The sequence below is a fragment of the Scatophagus argus genome, chromosome 15, assembly GCF_020382885.2.
Source record: "Scatophagus argus isolate fScaArg1 chromosome 15, fScaArg1.pri, whole genome shotgun sequence".
Lineage (NCBI taxonomy): Eukaryota > Metazoa > Chordata > Actinopteri > Scatophagidae > Scatophagus > Scatophagus argus.
In genome coordinates, this window is record NC_058507.1 from 3728213 (window position 1) to 3751353 (window position 23141).

At 43.5% G+C, this 23141-nt stretch overlaps 1 protein-coding gene across 1 annotated transcript in view; it reads left to right on the forward strand.

Moving 5' to 3' along the window:
* Window positions 1–8367: 8367 nt before the first annotated feature.
* Window positions 8368–23141, forward strand: part of galnt16 (UDP-N-acetyl-alpha-D-galactosamine:polypeptide N-acetylgalactosaminyltransferase 16) — a 34935-nt gene continuing 20161 nt past the window's right edge. The window contains exons 1-4 of the mRNA XM_046413138.1: window positions 8368–8765; window positions 16031–16212; window positions 17890–17988; window positions 18078–18145. Coding sequence (XP_046269094.1) covers window positions 8565–8765; window positions 16031–16212; window positions 17890–17988; window positions 18078–18145 — 550 coding nt within the window. The 5' untranslated portion in view covers window positions 8368–8564. The remainder of the gene's footprint in view (window positions 8766–16030; window positions 16213–17889; window positions 17989–18077; window positions 18146–23141) is intronic.

Genomic DNA, 23141 nt, shown 5'->3' on the forward strand with positions numbered 1-23141 from the left:
ATTTCTATCGTCTCTCATCTTTATTTGATTTTTTTGTTTTTTTCAACGATTGGCTATCAATTCTGAATTACTAGACTTTTTTTCAATTTTCTCATACTTTATTGATTTTAATTTCCTGATTGTAGTGAACTTCCATCAAATGATACATGAGCCAATTAAAAAAAAGAAAAAAGATACACCTAACATATCTTTTTTCTCCCTGAGAAGTGACATTTTAGATTAAAGCACTTCCTGTTTTCATAAAGAAGAAGAAGAAGAAGATTGGCCACACTTTTCTATTCATGGACAGTCAGCATCACCCATATTTCATCTGGAAATCCTTTCCCAGATAGGCCCATTACCCTCGTGGCTGAGGCCCTGGAGGATACTCACACTGTTACTTGTCTTGGTAATGGACTTCCTCCTCCGAGCCGAGCCAGCTGGACTAACAGAAGCACAACAACCCGACTGCTCAGCAACGCCTTTAGTCACACGCCCTCGCAGCGAAGTCTGCCAACTGCCGTCTACATCGGGGCCTCGTATGGATCCCAGTGACTCGCTCGTCTGGGCAGGGCGACAGGATCGAGCCTGAGAACTCGGCCCGGACCAGAACATGTCCGGCTGACAGACGCATCACTGGAGCATATGGAAAGCTTCAACGTGATCGTACGAAGGTCCCCTGTGACTTTGAAAAATCTGCGTCCGTGAGGCTGAGAGAAACACTGAATAATTCATCACGCTCCAAATTATTGTAGCTCTCGTTTTCGGTGTGTGTGCGTTCATGGGTTCTCACTGGGATGCCGTAATGTCTTGGAATTGTGCACCAGTGTGCAAATGGAAAAGATGTTCCAGTTGGAAGATGTGAGGCCGGCAGGAGTTTGCCCGGTTTAACCATGCCCACCTTGACTTTATGTTCTGTGAAGCTGCCAGGGAGGAAATACCTCCGTGGTTTTTATGGAAGACCTACTTGTGTAAATACTGAGCAAATTATGATGGCGATGGTGGTGTGATGAGTGATTTTAAGACACTGAAAGTCCCATCTGTTTTTGTTGTTGCTGTTTGTTTTTTAAGCTAAGCTATGCTGGAGACCTGGCTCCATAGATGGCAATGTCAGTCATGAAACATGAAACATCTCAACTATGGATGGGCTGATGAAAAATTAATCTGACGCCGTCAACAAGTCAGAATGTAAATTTGTCCAGTGACCAAATACCTGCAAAACCATCAGTCCAGGCTGTCCTTTGTGTTTTAGTGCTAATCAGCAGTTGTTAGCATGCTAACAGGCTATGAAAAAAATGAAACTGCTAAACAACAGCATGTCAGAATGACCATTATGTTATGCATGTTAATATGCTAACGTTAGCATTTAGCTTAAAACTCCCACACTGTGTCTGCAGCCTCTTTTTCCATTTTCACAGTTTGAGGATTGTAGAAAAGCTTTTTGCTGAACTTCCTCTTTGCTGACTGTGACGAACACACACACACACACACACACTAACAGCTGGCTGCGTGCTAAGCCACAGCAGGGTTGGAAGTGGGGTATTAATACCCATTTCATTGAAAGTGAGAGCTTGTGTATCTTAACAAAACATGCTTCCCTTTTAATCTGTTTCTCTATTCGTCATTAGATTTTGAAAAATGTCTTCACAAGCGTCTGTCATTTTATCTTATCTAACCAACATTTGATTATCTTCTCTTTGTTTTAGTTTGTTAGAGATGTGTGTTTGGTAGGTGTGTGTCAACACTGCAGGGTCTCCTTTATTTCCTTCCCCATCCTGTGACAACAAGTTGCTCCCAGCTTTAACAACAGTTACCCACCTGATATGACGAGCTTCCAGCTTTTCTCCATCTTGGCATTCAGTCAGAAGGTGAGGAAATCTTATCTCCCAGAACAAGTCGGCTTTCATTTTTTTTGCAAATATTTGTTCATATGGTCTGTGTGTGTCAGCTCATGTGAGTGATGGGTGGTGTTTTAAAGCGTCTGTTGGCTTTGACAATATATCTGTGTGCCACTTTAGTGTACTTTCCTGGTCACAAGCTTCTGTATCCTGTCACCCCACCCATCTGGTATGACTTGCTTAAAACAAGCCACAAATGATGCTTTGTTCCACCAGACATCTCTTGGAAAAAAAAAAAATCATAAGCTGCCCAACATGACTGATTAGGAAAACACTTGTACTTATTTAAGGATAGTAGATGGTTCAGTAACTAAAGAGAGAATCTTAAGTTTCACGCTGGTGACTGGCCAGCATGACTGACCTAAGATGTAGGTCACGTTGAGTTATTTCCGGCACAGCTACACCAGAGTTTGAAATCAAAGATATAAAACAGAGAGGATTTATGCCAGATTTTGGCATCGAATTCCTTGCCATCAATAATCAAGAGCTTGCTCTCAAAGAAGAGACACAGATGCTCTTTGTCCTTCAAAACAGATTAGTGTAGCATATTAGCCTGCTGACATTTTATAATTAGCACTAAAGCCAAAGTGCAGACAATACAGGCTGATGGGAATGTCATTAGTTTTGCAGGTATTTGCTCATAAAGAAACAAATATTTTGACTGGGAAGTCAGAGGGTCACCAAAGTTATCACAGTTCATCCTTTGGGGACCATGATTGTCTCTATCAAATTTCATGGAAATGAAACGTTTCACTGAAAACCTCAAATTTCGACCTGACACTGCCACAACGGCAACACCAGGGAGTCATCACAGTCAGTAGGATTCATCCTCTGGAGACCATGAACACCTATGCCAAACTGCCATCCCCACAGCCACTCTGAATGTGAGGAATTTTAATTAAGCTGAAACTAAGCTGTTTCTCTCGAAAGGTTGACGATTTGAGGATCTTTTCAAGACAACAGTTTCATGAAGCTTTTCTCGTGTCTGATGTGAAGTAACAGCCATAAGGGAAACTGAAGTGCGGTGACGGAAATGTAAGCTTCTCAATATGGAATTAGTCAGCAGTCAGCAGTGTGAACTCGGCCTAAGAACGGCTTCTTACAGTGCTGTTGTAATTTCACCCTCCTCTCACACTGTGAGTGTTGAAGCAGAGAGACTCAAGCCAGACACAAGGGACTATTCTACGTTCAGTGAAGTGCACGTATTTGCTTACATTAGATGATAAGACAGATACAACCATCCTTAAATTGTGAAGCTGCAGCCAGCAGCTGATTAGCTTAGCTTAGCAAAAAGGCTGCAGATTGGGAGAAACAGCGAGTCTGGGTCTGTTTAATGGTAACAAAATCTGCCTCCTGGCACCTCTAAAATGCAGTCATTAACAGGACGTGACTGGGCCCGGCTGGGAAAAAGTCTGGCACATGACCCTCGTAAATCCATCTTTTATGCTTCAGTTTTTGCACAGATTAAACAAACAAGCTTTAGACTGCTCTGAGACTCGACTTGCCTGGAGACTTTCAGGACTCATGAAAGCCCAAGCAGGCCTCGCAAAGCCCCAAACCGTGAACTGATAGCATTAACTGTTCTACATGCAGCAGATATCGTGACATTTTAATGGTCAGCGTTTAGCCCTTAAAACAAACAACAAACATGCAGCCTAGCTTCCAATATGCTCCTGAAGACTTTCGAACTCACCCACCCTTTCCAGCGATGAAAACTTATCCTTACTGAATCATCATAAGTCTACAGTCTTTTGTCAGTGAGACAACTCAGAAGTTTTACAGCCCACTCTCAAGTCTGCAGGGAGTGTTTCATGCTCAGACGATGGAGTGTGGCTTTAAAAGTGGGACACAGTCTGATGTGAAAAGACCTGAGTTATCCAGAGTTGACTCACTAAAGCTGCTTACTGTGAGCAGTCTCCTCTGGTCTGCAGTGAAGCAGCATGGGAAACCCGTGCGTCTTCCCTCCACATCAGGACAGAAGCTCAGATAGGCTGCTGCTCGCTGTGTGTGTCTGCTCTCTGACACTCGATGTTTACATAACACACACACACACACACACACACACACACACAAGAATGAACTTGTACGTCGCAGAGCTCGATGATCACTGGTTACAGCCGAGGGGCGATTGGCTGAGCTTCCACTGTTATCATGGTGGAATTCCACAGAGGCTTACAGGATTGTGTGTCTGTGTGTGTGTGCTAAGAACTCAGTGTGTTTTTGTTGTCATCTTTCTGGAAGATGTGTGTCTTTGTTTTGGCTTTTTGAAACAAGACAGTGTATGTCTGTGTGTGTCTGTGTGTCTGTGTGTGTGTGTCTGTGTGTGTGTGTGTGTGCGTGCACGCTGTGGGAATACTGGGATTTCTGTATGTGTCTGTTCGCTTTTTCTGGATTCATCATTTTGGCATAGTTGTCTGAAATGCCAGCGATGATTCTCAGCGGAACTAAAAGACTGGTGATGGTGTGTGGGAGTGTGTGCTGAAAACACACACACACACACACACACACACACACACACACACTTCTGTTATTTCTCTTTCCTTCGACCTCTCAAAGACAAAAAGGTCACAAATCAGAACAGAAACTCTTGAGCTGGTAGGAACTTTAGCTGAAGTTTTCTATTGCTCATTATTATTATTTATAATAATTATTACTATTATGTGTTATTATTTTACCGGTTGCTTGGTTACGCGTCATCTGCTATTTAGCTCTGCAGTCATGTGGTTGGTCTGTCACTTTGGTCTTGAACGAATTATCTCGGTTACATGGATTTAATCCAGACATTCATGATTCCCAGAGGATGGATCGTTCCCACTTTGGTGATCCGCTGAATTTTGAGGTTGACATTTGCAGTTTTAAGTAAACTGCTGGATGCATCTTCTGGATGCAGTTTGCTGCAGACATTCAGGATGACTCAACAACACTTATTTTCAAATTGTCCAGAACTTTGGTTCATGACCAAAAACCTGCAAGACAAATTTATATGAGCCTTAGCAGTGCTCACTGCTACTTGATCATCCAGAACATCCAACATGAACTTACAGACAGTTAATTAAGCTTTACAGTTTACTTACTGTTAAACGTTTAACTCACAGGGTAGGAGTATTTGTGCTTAAGATTCTTCAGGAAAATAAAATAATCTTCGTTATGTTATTCACATTGTGATTCTGATTTTTTGATTAAACATGACAGTCCAGCTTTTTAGTCCTCGTTCCCACCCAGTATGTTTAGCTTTGGAAAGTCTCCCATCTTTTTCCTTCTTTTGTTCCCTCACAGCCGACATGGGAATGTGGAGCTTTGTCTTTCCATGAGTCTCAGGAGGGGAAATGTTGACACGAGTGGGTGACTGACTGACTGCTGGAAACGCTGCATGCAGCCCTCGTTTCCTCTCCCCTCCCAGTAATCTTGACATAACCCAGCCAGTCGAGGGCTGGGTTGCCAGGTCCAGGGGCTGTGAGTGTGCAGTATTCCCCACAGAGCTGCCAGGACCAACACCTCAGTGCGACTGCTGTGTGCTTTTATCCTCTCTTGTCTCGATGTGCAGGGACTTTTCCCTCCCCGCTTCGGGGCGTCACTGTCTTTCTCGGAGATAACAGCGACAGCAGCGCCGCGAGAGGCGCAGCCCTGTCCGTACGAATGAAGACAGATATCTCCCAGCCTTGAGCCAGATGTGCCTCCGACCCCTGTGACCTTCCCTTTCTGCACACAAGCTGGATGCGGGGCAGATCTCGTCGGCTGACGGCTCGCTCCATGACGGGACGGAGCAGAGGGAGCAGCAGCTTACATGTATAATGAGATTAACCTCCCAGTGCGAGGCTTCAGAGCGACGGCAGACACGCTCCGTAGACCTCAGCCTGAAGCTTGTTAGACTCTTTGATTTCTACACTGCGTTTATATGCGGTGATTAGATTATATGAGGAAGAAAAGGGGCTCTTTTCAAGCAGATGACTGATCTGTTTGAGATAAAACCCAACCTGCTTCGTTCTAACGTTGGTGTTATTGATGCACATTTCACCTTTGGCCTTTTGCATTTTCTTTCTCCTGAAGCCAGCTGGTGAAATGAAGGATGCAAAATGTCATTTTTATCCCATCGTGTTCATATTCGCACGCTGAGCTGCATTTTTATGCCCCATATTGCTCCATATTTCCCATCCAGTGTGACGTTCTGCAGCTTACCGTCGTGCTGTACAGACTTAATTCTCTTTCGTTTTCACATCATCTGCCTTTCGTTCCTTCTATTTCTTAAACGACTGTCGGAATCCCAGAGCAGAGACTTCCTTCATCCTTTTGCACCGACATTCAGTCATCACAGGAGAGGAAATTAGTGGCAGAAGAAACACACAGAACAACAAACAGCATGGACAACAGCCACAACAGACCAGACTGCAGTGCACCAACGTACACTCGCTGCAGTTTTTGTTCTGTTTTGGACAAATATGGAGACAGAAGAGTGGAGACACAGTTCTGTGATACGAATTATAAAACACAATACAGTTAAGAGGTTCAGCTACACCGAAACACATACAAAAATAGCACATGTTAATTTACGATATATTCATCATAGGGATGAATGCCTGTAGGTGCAGCTTCACCTTTAAGCAGCAGGCCATTCCAAAGACTTTCAAGATTTGTGTAGGAAAGAGAAGCAGTGGACACAAGTTGGAGGGTCAAAGTAAGCTCCAGCTGCTTTGCACTGCATGTTTTAAAAAAGAGACCGGTCAACATTAAATCAGCTAAGCTTAAGATATCCTGACTTTTCGGCCCTAGCATGTCAAGCTCCAATAAAACAGCAGATCCCACATTTGATGCTGACTTCTTTCAAAGCCCAAACTCTCAGGTCGTAGCACAGGCTTTCTGCTACAGGCAGAAGGAGGAGGAGAAATGAGGCAATCTAGAGGAAAAGTTATACAGAAACCAATTCAAGTTAGTACGATCCATCACAAAATAATTGCTTGAATGCATTACAGATGAATGTCATAACTGTGTACAGCTGCAGATGTTTTTTTTCCCCATTCATTTACTGATTTCATTGTACTCTCTGTGTTGCCTCTCCCCCGCTGACTCTGGATCAGGTTTCTTTATGCTTAGGGAAAAACTTGGCATTGCTTATTCCTGATGTTTGTGATGGTGGGCTCAGCTGTGTGGACGCCTCACACACACACACACACACACAGTATATTGCTGCTGTTAGGTGGAGTTGGATGAGCTCATACTGTGGGCTGTTTTTATGTTTCTTATACCAGAGAAGGAATATGATGAAAAAAAACCCAGCCTCCTCAGCTCTGTTGTGCCTCTGGGGTGTTATTGCTCTGCTCTGATTTCTTTGCTGGTCTGTGCAGCCGTTTAAAGGCCGTTATGGATTTTGGAGAGGGGTCCTCTCAGTCTAATGTATTCTGACATTTTTTCTTACGCCTCTGATGTATTCATGCGCTGCATAAGTCATAGTTGCAGAGGTCATCTGTGCAGCTCCAGAATTAACTCAGGAGGAGTTGAATATTCATGACGCTGGTGTTCACAGACGGCGAAGGCTCGCGATCAGTTCAGCTGCATTGCTCAATTTGCTCTGTGTGAGGCTGCAGGCTCTTAATTCAAATGTATAATTTAAAATGCATAGGCGGGCTAATGAGTCCTCTTATGCAGCAGGGAGAAACACATGGCAGTAAAGGTGCAGATTTCATTTTGATTCTGGATTGAGGAGGCGCAGCGAGGCAGAAATTAAAGGGTCACTTCACTGAAATGAGCATCATTTGCCTGTATGGTATCAGGCCATGCGGGTTGTTCCAGTTTAGCTAGTCTATGTTTTAATTTCCACTTTCCTGGAAACAGAAGAAACAGTCTCTGTTTGAACTGTTCACAGCGGGACCTGAGGTCGAATTTTGAAAAGTCATTTCTGTAAATTCTGGGCCACACAAGTGAAATTCAGAGGAAGCAGAAGCAGACTGGGAAAATAAAACCAATTGCATGGATACTGCAATGCTGATAAATATGAGAAATATGTTTTGTTTTGTTTTTTTAATTTGGATGAATGAACCCTTCAAATCCTGACAAATCACACGATTCCTTGGGTACCTGGCAACCTAAATGCAACTCTGTCTTAGAGCTGTAATTATATGCTATGGTAAACTGATTAGTCATTGGCACAATATTAACTACTTTGATGATTGGTGATGATTTTTGATGATTTTTTTTTTAAAATAATAATCCTAAACTTTGCTGGAGGGGGAAAGGTGGCGTTCTTGTAACTAGAACCACCAATTAGCCTTCAGTGACGCGCAGAGGAAGTTAAAACAAAGTCAATTGTTTGTAAAGGAGGTTAAAAAGACCAGAAGTGGAGGAATAAACCTCCTCTGGTCTGACCTGTGTGGCTAAAATCAGGTGCTGGATGCAGATTGGACATCCTCTCCTGGTTGTAGCCAGTAGACGGATGTTGTGTGTGTGTGTGTGTGTGTGTGTGTGTGTGAGAGAGAGAGAGAGAGAGAGCGTATTTGTGAGTGGGTGGATGATAATGACACGGCGCTAGGACCGTGGCTCTGTCAGTGCGCAAATCCCGGCAGAGAGGCAGCGTTCACACAGAGAGGAGAGGGAGAGAGAGGCTCTCTGTCTGCGCCGCGACTCAACCCATCACCGGCCGAGGACGGACCTGAACCAGCCGGGCTCGCCTCCGGAGTCCCTCCATATGGGCTCACCATGCGCAGGATACGGGCCAACGCCATCGCGATTCTGACCGTCGCGTGGATCCTCGGGACGTTTTATTACCTGTGGCAGGACAACAAGCCCCAGTCCTCGCCGTCGTCGTCGGCTTCGCAGACCCGCGGCAGGGGCCACGGGCAGAAGGTGCTCTCCGGCCGGCTGGAGATCCACCGGGACGACAGGACCATCCCGCTAATAGTGAGTGAGGGGGTGAGGAGAAAAGAGGGGGAGGGGGAGGAGGAGGAGGAGGAGAGCGGCGCTGTCGCTGAAAGCGCCGAGCTGCAGGAGAGTGTGTGCTGCATGTTGATGTTCCTGTGTGAGTGTGTGTGTGATAAACATGAGGTGATGAAGATGGTGGTGGTGGAGGTGTTGGTGATGATGCACGGCTGGGTGTCACTGCAGGGATATGTTGCGTTGACGGACACGCATCGTGCAGCCGTTCCGCTGTCCTACAGGCTGCCTGCCTTGGTTCTGTCGGTGCCTTCCCCGGGGCCTGAGAGAACCTCAAGTACACCTAAGAGGCTTTCCATAAACCCTGTGCGTCGTGCGCAAACGCCTCGTAAACCATATTACGCTGAGACCTTTCTTGGATTGCACATGTGAGGTGAAAAACACGGGCTCTCAGCTCTCAGACGGGGCACAACAGGAGGAATCCTGGCTCAGCAGCCTCTGCGCTTCATCTGTCATTAAAGGCCCGTTTCAGTCAGGTCAGGTCTGCATATCCGCCTGCTGTTGCCTGCTGTTGCCTGCTGTTGCCTGGTGCAGCCTCTGGTAAACACTGTAACTGTAGGTGTGGTGGTCATCAGGCGTGCAGTAACCTCTCCATGTTGCATCACAGCCTACAGACACAGTGAGAACAGTGCATGCTGGGTCCACGCCAGCTTGGATTAGGGGATCTGGTTTACTTGGCTGCAGGGTTTTCACATGCATTAAGTCTAAAGAAATACAAGACATGCAGCTTTTTTGCTTTTAGTGCTTTGGGCAGGTGTGAAGCGATGAGGACTCCAGTGCTGCGGGGTAGCTGATTATTTGATTTTGTCCTTCCAGCGTTTGAGACGTGAGGATGTGCTGCTTTTTTGCTCTTTTCTACACTGAGGCTCCACATCTTCATGACCAAATTGCTCTAAGTGGACTTAATTAACAGAATAACCGAGTGAAAACAATAAAAAAGCTTAGTGTAAACCAGGGATGTAAACTGTAATGATTCTTATGATTACTGGTCAATCTGCTGATTATTTTATTGTTTAATCAATTCATCATTTTGTCTATGAAATGTCAGAAACCGCGATGTCACCCAGCTGTGGACGTTGTCTTCAAACAGCTTGTTTTATTCAGCCACCCGTACAAAACATCCTCCCGTCTGATCAGTGTAACCAAACCGAGAGACCAGTCAATTAGATGTGTGTATCCGATTGTGCTTCGAGGAGACATTGAGACAAAACAGCACGCTGGAGCCTCTTTCACAATTTACTAGACCAATAAAAATCGTCTCAGCTGTGGCCGAAGATGTGTGCCAACATGTCAGGATGTTTCGCTCCGGCAGCAGCAGCAGCAGATCCATTAAAACGCTGTTCACAAGAGTTAATAATTTAAGGGCAAATGCCAAACGGTGGAGCTGTTGTGGCATTTTGTGCGCTCGCAGGCCTGCCTGTGAGCACGAGAGGAAACCGTGGTCTGCATCAGTGTGTGAAGGCAGGAAAAGAGAGAGAAATGTTCATCAGCAAACAGGCTTCTGACCGGATCGCTCTTTGGACAGAAAGCTCTCCAGGTCCACTGTTGTCTTTCTGTAAATCTCTGATTTGCTCAGCGGGGTCGTTGACCTTTGTCACCAAACTGAGATTTGCTCTGCAGTTTGTCCTGATAATCTGAGCTCACAGTTCAACAAGAGGCTGCTCACTTTCTCTCTTTCTTTCTTCTTCTTTCTTTCTTTAATCCTTCTGTTCCTTCCATCCATACTTGCTTCCTTTCTTCTCTCCTTCCTTCAGTTCTTCCCTCTTTTCTTCATAATCTCTTTTCATTTCTTTTTCTGTTCATTCACCTCTCGGTTGTTAGTTTTTCATTCCTCTGTCTTCTTTCCATTTTGTATGTTTTCCTTTCACTCCTCTGTTGTTCCATTTTTTCCCTTTCTTTCCTCCTTCCTTTTCCTCCCTTCTATCCACCCATTGTTTTTCTCTCTTTTTCTTAATCAGTTTGTCCTTCCACCTTCCTTTATTTTTTCTTTTTCTTCTGTCCTTTCTTTATTCGTTCTTGTCTTTCACTCTTTTTGTCTTTGTCTTTTAACCCTTTTCCTTCAGTCCACTCTCCTTATTTCTTACCTTCTTTCCTTCCTTTGTCCCTTTCTTCATTATTTTCTTCTCTTTTCCTCTTTTTGTCCCCCTTTCCCCTCCATATGTCCACCTTGCTTCCTTCTTGCCTTCTGTTCTTCTGTCCATCCTTCCCTCTTTCCTTATTTCTTTCCCTCTTTGGTCATTCTGTTTTTCTCTGTTTAGTTTTTCCCTAATTGCTTCCCTTATGTGCCTCCCTCTCTCTTCTCCCTCTTCTCTCTCCATCTTTCTTTTCCCCTAAGTCTGTTCATTAGCAGCCATTCATTCACTAATGACATCATCTGTGAAATCTCTTTGCGCTGGCTCCACGTTTATTTTCCCAGTACGATTTCCCAGCTCCAATTTTCACTCTCTTTCTGCACTGTGTGTGTGTGTGTGTGTTGTTAGTCTTACTGTATTGGAACATTCACAGTAATCAGCAGTCTGTCTCTGTCTCTGACTCTGACCTTCACGTCTGCAGGCCTCAACATGAGCAGTGGACGTGTTGTCAACATCTGATCTGATCTGAGATCTGCATTCAGCCGATCAGCTCGTCTTCATCCTCCCACTCGTTTGTGTGGTGTGGTGGTCAAAATAAGACGACTCATATTCAGTAGTTTTCAGTGCCGCCGGTTTTAATGCTCTCTGTACTTTTTTCCTGAACTTTTTCTGTCTTTGATCCGACATGTGATCATATAAACATTTCACAAGAGAAATGGCTTAAATGTGCCGTTAACATTCTTGTCCGAATGAGGATTAGCTACGTTTTCCATCGCAGTAAAATATACAAAACGTCAAGTCATTTAACCTTCTCCAGCACAGGACAATCTGGTAACTGTGTGGCACACGAACACATCGTCCCATTTTTGTCATTAAAGTTTGATTTCAGTCTGTGCTTTCAACTTGCAGATATATTAAATCATTTGCCATCAGTTCTTTACGTCCATTCATTCAGAAAACAACCTGAAGAATCCTGTGCAGTAAGAATAAGCAGCAATACCACAATGTAAACATTCCCCAGAAAGTAAAAATCCTGCATTTAGTTTATTTGGAAAGCACCTTAAACAAGAGAATGATTCCAAAAAGTGCTTAATAGAAGATAAAAAGAATCAAAAAACAGAAGAAAACAGAAGAACGGAAATAAAGGTGCAGTAAAAATGTCTCACATTTTTAGTGACATGTAAGTGCAACACTTGAGGGATTGTGTTTAGTTTCTTTTCACCGCAGACTTTAGAATGAAACAGATATTCTTCTGAGGAAATCTTCATCGAGATCACTGCAAACCTGTCTTCAGCCCATCTTTCTGTTTCTGTATGTCTCATTTCTCATCTCTCTTCGTCTTCTCAAAGCTTAAATTTTCAGCAGAATTCCAAGCGAGCACATTCAGATGTTTCTGTAGTAACCGACCGATTGTCAGATAAACATGGAAACAAGCAGGAGAAAGCGGTGGCGGCTCGGAGCTGTCGGTCCGATTCTAATCACACCTGCAGGGGCAGCAGCGACGAGGTGCACACCTGAGACAGAAGAGGAAACTCTAAAATGAAAATCTGACGTCTGTATCGGCTTTGTGGTCGTTCTTGTTCTGTGCTCATGACACGTTGTAGTTCAGTGGAATGAAAGTAGACGAAAATGAGTGAAAATGATCCCATTTTGATGCACCTTAAGTAGCTTTATTTTTTTATGTCTGGAAATATTAGAGATGTTTTGTGCCTCCTTTTACACACAGCGTTAGTGTGGCATACCTGGTATCTATATTTAGTATGTAATTGACTGGAAGAAAATTAATTGCTAGCTATTCTAATCATCAATCAGTCATTTTTCAAGAAAAAAAATGTCAAAATAATTTTCCGGTTCCTGCTTCTCAGATGTCACAATTTTCTCATTTTCTTCATCACTTGTGATGGTAAATGGAAAGTCTTTGAGTTTTGGGACCGTTGGTTTGGACAAAAGAAGCAGTTCACAGGTATCACATTGAGAAAACCTTTTGACATCTTACAGAGTAAATGATTGATTAACTGTGAAAATAATCATGAAGTTCCAGTCTTACTGTGGAAACATTGGAATCTGAACCACCATTTAAAATAAACTTTTGCAGATTTAAAAAGTTTAGCTGTGGAGAATGAGTTGGTTTAGACTGACAGACTGGAAGATCAGTATTGTTAAAGAAGTTACAACAACACACGTGTAATACATCACTGTAACTTAACTTGGTAGTGAAAGTGTCTCTAACTGGGTCACTGTAAGATGACATGCTGGGGATTTTGTAAAAATCTGTTTTTAGGGGAAACCAGTTGGAGTGACAGAGAAGACAAATCGGTTTCTTGCCTGGGTGACATGTAAACAGACCACAAACAGGACTCAAACCTGCCACATCATCACAGCACAGTAAGATCCTCTGTGTGTCCCCTGTGGGACACCGTCATCTGTCAGACTCGGAGCCTCAGCCGGGCTTCATCTCCAGCCAGTCGGGCAGATTCGACTTGTACGTGATCTGTTGAGTCTTACAAAGAGCCAGCAGACGTGTTCATCTTCCAGACGAGCTTCATATTTAATTCAGAGGACCGAGCCTCAGAGTGCCTTCTGTTACTTCTATCTTATTATCCTCAGAGTACCATTTTTGTACTCTTTAATATTTAGTCATGATGATACTTTGCGGATTACCAAGCAATGTAAGACACAAGCTTTTGCAAAGAGCGAAAACCACTTTGCCATCTAATACTTCTGACTCAGATGCAACTGAAGTCATGGTTGGAAGAAATGACTTGTTTGACTGCGTTGACTGATGACGTGAAGCCAGAAGAGATGAACTGATAACATAAACACTTCCTCCCCTCACCTCGTGTCTTTTTTTAAGGCTTTCTCTGTCATCCCTGTGCTCTTGGTTCCTGTCAGAAAAGACAAAGCTGCCTAAACTAATGGTTGTGATAAATATGGAGCAGAAGCCCTGATGGTGTCGGGTCCGCGGTGGTTTGGGGAAGGCGAATGAACAGGCTTCAGTTGTGGCTTTGAATGTGAGAGCTGTGCACCTTAATCCAGCAGGTTTCCTTAAAAGCTAGTTATTTCAAAGGTTAAGCAATGTTTGCATGAAATTAATGGCGTCGTGCTGCGTGGGATTTTGCCTCCATACTCGTTTGACTTGCTCAGACAACCTGCAGGCAGTGAGGTGCGATTAAACGTCATGATTAACCGTCTTTAGCATGCAGAAGAGCACATCTAATTAGTAATTAGGTGTAGAGAGGACAGGAAATTGTAATGCTTAATTGTACCTCAGTAGAGATGCTCTTGAAGGAAGCTTCGAGGTCAAACAGCTCGGTCACCGGAGTTCAGTTTTCCATGACGTTGGATAAACAAGCTAATAAATCAGATTCCATTATAATGTCATATCATAATAATAATAATGACCTGATACTTCTCGCTATAGAAATAATGACACAGTGAGCTTTTTCCAAGCTAGTGAAATGTTGAATGCAAGTTTGTGATTGTGTTTGTGATCCAGTGTCTCTGGTTTATGAGGTTGTGTGAGGACATACGACCTCCTCAGAAATGTGGATGTGTTTTTCCAGGTCTGACAAACACACATTAGGCTATGTGAATCCTAAACTGCAGGCAGTATTAGAAACAGGAAGCTTAGCTAGTCCCGCCATGTTTACCTAAACCTGTGAGTCGACCTCACACAAAAGCAAACTCAACAGAATTTGTGTCCTCAGTTTGTTCTGAATCAGGGGAAAAAAGAAAGTCCTCAGACATCGAACCAAACTTTTCAGCCATGTCTTAGTGACAGTTCAGACCTCCACTGCTGCTGTTTTTGCTCCCTTTAGCTGCTAAATGCTCCCCTGTGTTCCCCTGCTGGATGCTAACTGCGCCCGTCTGCTGGTTGTTGCTGTGGACTTCATGTACAGTAGGTTTTCAGGGCTTTTAGTTCGTGAAGGTAACACACTGATATCAAAATTCATTTTGAGTGTTTCCTCTGTGGGTGTGCGCACATGTTTGTGTGTGAACTACTGAAACTTTGCATGAAAATGAGGTCGCTCTCACCTGAACCTGCTCCGGTTATTCTTCTAAATCTTTTAACAAAGTGGCACCGAACAAAGCTTCTTCCTCTCTTTTCTCCGTTATCCATCATGTCGACTCTGTTTGATACTCTCATCTGCCTTTGTGTATTCACTGGCTGTGTAAACCTCCCACCCAGGAACCTTAAAGCTCCTTGTGGGAGAAACCCATTAATCACAGGATTTAATTTATGCACCGTGTATTCTGGTTTGATGAGAGTTCATCCCATTTTTCCTTGATAACACCGACACGGTGACCCGAATAAGAAAGTAGCCTTTGCGTTTTTATCATTTTGCTGATGCTCCTTTCAGAGTACGTGAGTGCGAGTTTGAATTGCGGTGGACTTGTTGCTCGTGGCTTTCAGACACCTCTTGATTCCAGAGGTGGAAATCTTTAATGCTGACCTGCTGAGGCTCAGGAGGTGGAGCGAGCTGTCCGTTAATCCCAGGCTTGATTTTTCCACATGTCCACATGTCCACATGTCCACATGTCCTGGTGGCCAGGTGCGTGTCTGGATTGTGAAGCCTTTTGTTTGCTAAGGCAGAAAAGCACTCTGTTAGTCTGTTTACAATGAATCAATTTGTTGATTTACAAAAATTTAACCAGCGGCTTAACCAGAAGTGTTTCAGCTTCTCATTCCTTATATAAATAGAAAATGAATATCCTTGTGAGGAGTGTGAAAGCTAATTTTTATTTTAATTGTTGCTTATTCCAGCAATTATTTTATCTTTTTTTCTTTTATTAACTGATGAATTGTTTAGTTTCTAAAATGTCAGAAAGTAGTGACAGTGTCCACCACAAGCTCCCACATTCCAGTGTGACATCTTCACATTGTATGTTTGGTCCAATAAAAATGCAACACCCCCCCACCCCCCACCTCCAAAAAATATTCAATGTACATTGAGATAAAACAAAGAGGAGCAACTCAAATCCCACTTAAGAACCTCCAACCAGACAGTTTTTCTACATGGTGGCATTGCTAAAACCCCTTAACATTCCTCACTTCTATTCATTTATTCTTTCTTTGACTTCATTTATTCCTGCTGTGCTTTTAAACCACTTCTCTGGCTGACGAGTGCATGTAAACACGCCCTGATGTGCCCTCTGCAGGTGACGCAGCCCCCGCGGGTGGAGCAGCACAGCCAGCTGCTGGGAGCCTTCGATGAGAAGGCCTACCTGGCCGGGAAGCAGCTCAAACCGGGTGACGACCCGTACAGAGACCACGCCTTCAACCTGCAGGAGAGCGACCGGCTGGGCAGCGAGCGAGCCATCAGAGACACCCGACACTACAGGTGAGCCGGGTAAACGCCGCAGCCCAGGTGCAGCCCGCAGTCCACTTGATCTGCAAAAGGAGATGGAGGGCTAATCTCGCTTGAGCTGCACGTCTCGTACAATGAAAGGTGGTTTAAGGGTCAAATCGGGGGATTTTATTTCAAAGGCCTGAGCTGACCTGACTGCACCGAGTGCTGGATTCACTGCAGACTGTTAGACTAGATGATCTAAACTCTTTCTTTGATGTTAAAATACATGAACTGATAAGAGGCTTATGCTGAAGGACCTGGAACCTGTTTTCAAACTGTGGATGATGGTTTGGTGAAAAATGTGGAAGGATTTTTTCAGGAATTTGGATAAAGATACATTGTGTTTCTTTCTGACGCTTTTTAGCTTATCTCCACCAAATATACACCCAGCGCTGAGTCCGAGTTACATTCAGAGGCTTTTGTTTGTTTCAGGCACACATCTCGTGGCCTTCCTCAGCAGATGGAGAGGCTCCAAATAAACTGGACCTTGTGCTGACATTGTGCTCTGTCAAGCTGCTGTGACCAAGGTTGAGACTGGACTTTCAAATTCAGTTTTATTGTTTAGTTTGCTTAGGGGAGGCCTTGTGTTTGGTGCAGTGAGTAGAAATATAAAGCCTGAAACAAAAACTTTTCTGATGAAGTTCTAAAATATAAAAAATGTATTCATTACGTCCATCAAGATCTTGTTGGTTAGCTTCTGCTTGTATTTCCTGTTGATGCCGTTTGTCTGCGTTTGGCATCGTACTGTAATTCTTTGAACAGGAAATGATTCTGCACTTTTCCTCACTGAGGTGCCTGCAGCAGAATATTTGTCCTCCGCGGATGTGCGTCCCTCATTGATTTAGAAAACTCGACTAAGAGACCTTCGTTATACTGGAGCTGACCGGCAACCTCAGATTTATTCTCATTTAGCCTCTCTTTCTTCAGACAGGGCAGGTTGGCTGAGTGAGGACGCTCTTGTCAGTAACAGCCCATTCATACCGAGAGGTGAAAAAGAACAAATATCAGTGAGTAACAGGCAGAACAGAATAATAAACACCAAGCTCGGTTAAAGTAGTTACGGGAAGATGAGCTGATCAGATCAGTGTTTCCTACTGTGACAAAAACTGCAGTATTTTGTCACTTCTCACACAAATAAATTTAAAATAAAATGATATAAACTGGCAACATGTCTTGGTCAAAACATGTAAGTAACTAATTAAGCAAATTAAGCATTGCACAAACTTCACTAATGTTTGTATTCATAACTTTATCTTTTTTATTTCCTATGAAGCCAGAAAAAGAAGAACAATTGTTGTGTTGTAAAGGTTGCAACAGTTTGAAATGTTTGGTTAAACAAACACTTTATATCACGTGAAACTGGTGTCCCGCTGCAGCCACACTGTGTTACTTTGTTGTTGTCTTCGTGTCTTCGGACCAGGGCTTAAAGCTCCCAGCAACAGGTACCAGATTAAAGTGGAGGGTCAGAAACCTGTGCTGGTGTTGCCTGGCAACCGAATATTTCCATGTCACTACGGCAACAATGCTGAGACCACTCCACAGGAGTTAGCTGCCCAACATTTGTGCGTCTGTGAGGACTGAGGCAGCCCGACACACACACACAAACACACACACACACACAAAGGGGAGAAAGAAGTTGAACTTGCTCTCTCTGTGTTTTCTCCACAGGTGTGCATCTCTGAATTATGACACGGACCTTCCCTCCACGAGCATCATCATCACTTTCCACAATGAGGCTCGCTCCACTCTCCTTCGCACCATCAAAAGGTACTGAGGTCGGTCGTGGGCTGTCTAGTCAGGAACAGTGACGCTGAGTCCATATCTGACTCCATGTCCCCCTTTTTTCTCCCCCTCAGTGTCCTGATGCGAAGTCCTCCGTCTCTGATTCAAGAGATAATCCTGATAGATGACTTCAGCTCCGACCGTGAGTTTCTGCTTTGTTATCGCCGGTGAAAGCTGTGGTTGAGATGCAGCTACCACCGACTACACTGTGCTTTTTATCTTCTACTAAAAAGCAGGAGTTTTACCCATTAATCAGTTTACATGTGATAATTTCAAATGCCAGTTTTGGTGGCTCTGCTGTTCCCTTCTGCTGTAGCTCACTGTTTTGATTTAACGGACCAACTCCTGGTGATTCTAACCCACGCGAGCCAGTGGAGAAAAACAATACAAAACTCATTCATAAAGGCAGGTGAGAGTAGCCTTCAGCAAAAGAGAAGCAAGAACAACATAGACAGATAGGAGAATGGAGGGAGAAAATGAAAGAGAGGATGGAGCTTTGTTCTGTGCTGCTTCATTAAAGGTTGGTGTAGCTGGAGGATTTTGAAAAAGCTCTTGACCGTGTTCAGGTGAGAGTGACCTCATTTTCAGTCTCTCTAGAGAAGCAGCATGAAAGTTTCAAGGAATCGCACACGAACAATGTCAGCCCACAAGGAAAGAACCGTCGATGAATTCTTGATATCAATGTGTTGCCTTCACAGGCTCGAGCTCTAAATAATCTGCTGTACATCGACCTGAACTGCACAGCAGACAAAGTTGGTGAACATAGTGGAGCGTTTAGCTGCTTGAAGAGCTGAATATGGAGGTCAGACACTGATGTTGGACCAAAAGGCCTGGCTCACAATCTCCGTTCCAGTTCATCCCAAAGGTGTTGGATGGGGTTGAGGTCAGGGCTCTGTGTGGGCCAGTCAAGTTCTTCCACACCAAACTCATCCAACCATGTCTTTATGGAGCTTTGCTTTGTGCACTGGGGCACAGTCATGCTGGAATAGAAAAGGGCCTTCAACAAACTGTTGCCACAAAGTTGGAAGCATAGCATTGTCCAAAATGTCTTGGTATGCTGAAGCATTAAGATTTCCCTTCACTGGAAGTCAGGGGCCGAGCCCAAACCCTGAGAAACAGCCCCATACCGTACCTGAATTCGGTAATAAAGAGGTGTGTCCCAATACTTTTATTTATGTAGTGTAGAGACCCCAAGACTAGATGCTAACAAGGGTTTTGCTTTCAATATGCACATAAATATAAATGTGAATTCCTTCCTTCCTTTCTCCCAGGAAGATCAGGAGGATATCATACCATATGCATAAGCACCTTAACATAACTTTAGGCTCATAACTGCAGCTAACAGCACCTTTGTCAGTACTGTAGGGGTTTGATGTGTCTCCTACCAGGGCCGGCTGGTCTGCACCTCTCCAAAAACTGAGAAGAAAACTGACTCACACAGTATGCGTCTCCAGCTGCTTTTATCTGGTTCAAACAGTCTATAAATCTATGTCTATGTCAAAGATGAATTTGATTTTAATAGAGTAATCAGGAATGAGATTTATGTGATTATAGGCAATGTTGTGGTATAGCTTCTGTTTCTGTTTGCTTGGTTTGAACTTGTTTATTTGGAAACTAGACTGTAATTAACATGATTTATTGATTGGGTACAGACTTGCTATATAAAATGAAGAAATCATATCTTTTGCAAGCATTGTTCATGGCAGCAGTGCGAATATATGATAATGTGTATTTTAATATAATTTTAAGCTGATTTCTTGTGAGCTCCCTGGTAGTCCCATGTCGAAAAGCAAATGATCACATTCTGATTAGTTTATGTTTTACACAGGAATCTGGGCTGTAGTTGTTGCCTGCTGCTCCAAGGTGTAAGTGGCCTCTTTGTACGTTTGCAAAAGTGTAGCTGGAAACAGGATCCGATGCTTGGCAATGCTTGTCTCTTGCAGTTTTTGCCGAAGGCCGTCAAAGCCCCTTTGTTGCTTGTAGACTTCAGGCAAGGAGTCTTGGTGGAATCTGATAACATTGTACTTGTACATTAACCAGCCTTTCAATATTGCTGCCCTCAGGACCCTGTGTTTATCTGTGTAGCAGGGACACTTGACAATAAAACTAATCAGCGAATTGCAGTTTTGACTGGAGATACAGTGAGTTTCCTTCACTGTAGTCGAGGGTATATTGAGAGTTTCCGAGAACCATTTTTCAGTACAGGCACATCAGTTTGTTCCCTCTTCTTTTTCTGATGTGGCCGTTATTCTCAAGTTGTTGTACCTGCTTCTACAATCTGGCTCATCTGTTTTGGACACGAGTAACTTGAACTGGGCCTTTAACATTTGTCTCCAGATTGATGATTGTATCCTCTTAGATGAAATGTGTTCTTCAGCCTCTGTCAAAAGGCCAATGAATTCCCTGATATTGGCCCCAAAAGGTGTTATTACCATATCAGTTTTCTGATGAAAGTCTTGTTTGAAGTTTGTTGTCCATGTCGCTAGCTAGCATGGTGCCTCCATCGCCGAGTAGGGAATCTCACAAAATCCTCATCCGTTCTGCGTCCTTTTTATCCAGAATATGGCAGATTTTCTTCCTCACATTCCAATTATTTAAGTAGAGGTTAAAGGTTATTAAACATTAATTATCAGATAGTTAGGAATGGAGCAGGAAAGCACATCTGTTCACTCACACCGCCATCCCAAAGTCGCTATACGCTCTTTGCTAACTATTCTGCCATAACATGTTAGTGTTGTGTTTACTGCTTGTTTTAGCTGCTACTGCTTGTTTTAGCTGCAATATATTTTGAAATGTTACTCTTTTTATTTTACTTTTGATTTTTTAATGAATATTTTAATCCAACAATATAAAGGAAGATTATTGCCACCAGCATTATATTGCTCTGGCAGTTAAGAGAAGGAAACAGTATTTAGACCATCGTGATGTGAAGACATTTTCACAAAGTAGAACAGAATAGTTTAGAAAAGTAATAAATCCAAGATTAAAATCCAAAATTAATTTTACCCTTTCACAGGTAGCTTGTCGAAATCTTTTTTTGGTTCACTGAGGGAATTTCGGACTTAAATTTTTTTCATTTGAGCTTCTGCTATGAATCTGAGTGAGGCAAATGTCAACGGAAGGTTCCAGCATATGAGAAAGCCAAATAAAAGGAGAACTGAGGTGTTGGATAATGTCAAGAGAGGAGCGGCTTTGAAGATGTGTCACACTGACGTCTGATATCACAGACATTAAATCGGAGGCGAGAGCATCCTGAGGGTTCGCCCACTTTTTTTTTCTGTAATCAATTGGTGATGCTGGCGAGGGATGGAAATGCATAAAATAACAGCAGAAATGAGTGGGAGCTGCTACCATCGCCACCAGTTAGTAGGCTAATTAACCTTGACATTTAGAAAACAAATCAGCATAGTGGAAAGTGCGGATTATATTTTCATGTAGCTGAGGAATTAGAGGTTTAGTAATTATTCCACTTTGTCAGCATTAGGCAAGAGAATTACATGAGCTCATGCTTTGCACGGTCCACAGCGCTCTGTAATTACCACCACATGTATCTTCTGTCTGTGGGAAAAGCACAACAGCCTACATTCACCCACCTTCACACACACACACGGAGACACACTCGGAGGTGTCGGAGCTGGCCAGACATCTAAACAGTGTTGTCTCAGTGGCGGTAGCAGCAGGATCTCTATTAGCTTCCTGATGCCCTGTTTATTCCCCCTGTGCTGCAGCCAGTCTACCTGCTGCACACGTGCTCTGCTGACATGAGGTCCCTATGGAAACAGTCCCATAACTGTTTCCTGCCCTCGAGCAAAACGCCGACCTCCTCTGAACCGCCTCTCTGTTTCTGATTTAGGGATTTTCACCGTCACCATCATCACGTGAGACCGCTACGGACTCACTCAAACTCGGCTCCAGTTTGCAGCTTTTAGTTTTGACTCAGCCTGACTGTGAACCAGTAAGCCTCACATTAGCCGACTCTTTTGTTTCCTGCAGCTCTTTCCCCTCACTCTCCCTGTGGTGCCACTTTCCAGTGCTGTGTTTTATTAAGAGTCTCAGCGATGCCTACAAAGAAAAGGAAATTAAAACTGCTGTTTCAGTTGCAGTTTAGAGGCAGGAGGTTGAGCGGGTTTTCTAAAAGCCCTAATCACTGCTCGACGTGAAATGAGCATGGATTATTTTCTTTAAGATCACGCACACAGCGAGGTCTCCGAACCATTTTGACTACTTTGCCTTCATTGGAGTGGTATTTTAAGTTTTTATTTTTTCTTTTAATATGCTGAATTAGTCACACAACTCAAACATCGCTACTAAAACCAAACATTTTTTTATGTCCCGACTGATCAATTGATTGTATAGACACTGCAAAGTCCAACAAAAGCATAAAACGAGATCCAAAACAGGCAGGTAGCATCTCTGTGGTCAACAGAGTACAGGTACAAAAGCTAGAGAGCAAAGGATGAAGATGGCGAGTGGGCGATGAGTTGATGAGACGCAGGTGAGGAGGTGAAGTTCAGGTAACTGCAGAGCGGATGAGAGGCAACCTGAAAACAATGTGCACCGATTGGCTACAGTTTGCTGGCTGAATGACGGTGTGAAACGGGCTTTGAGGTACGTTTCCTCTGGGTCGCTGGGTGTTTCAGAGGTTTTACCCAAACAGGAGTTTTGCATAGCCAGACTTCTCCTGCTCTTTGTCAGCACTGGAGAACCTTTTCTGCAACAACGTATGAATGTTCATGCATTTAAATAAAGGTTTTGTTAACATTTTCTGGGCTCAGTGTGGCTCAGGTTGGGAGGAGCAGTCAGGTGACGGGGAAAGGAGAGGAAGTCTGAGCTGGTGGATGAGTGGAGAATAGCAGTGATGGGCCTGAGAAAACAGAAATAGAGACTGTGACAAAAATAGCTGAGGTCATGTGAGAGCTAAAGCACAGTATGCTGGGGACAGTTTTTATTTTTAAATGGAAATGGATTCACACACTGTCAGCTGTGTTATCTAAATAATTTAGAGAGAATTAAATCATAAGTTATTTCAAAATGGATCTTCAACAGCATAAATCCGCTTCAGTATGAGCAACAATTACAGACAATCTGAAAAAGTACATCCAGTGCATCTTAGTGTTTAGAAACTTCATTTGCTCACT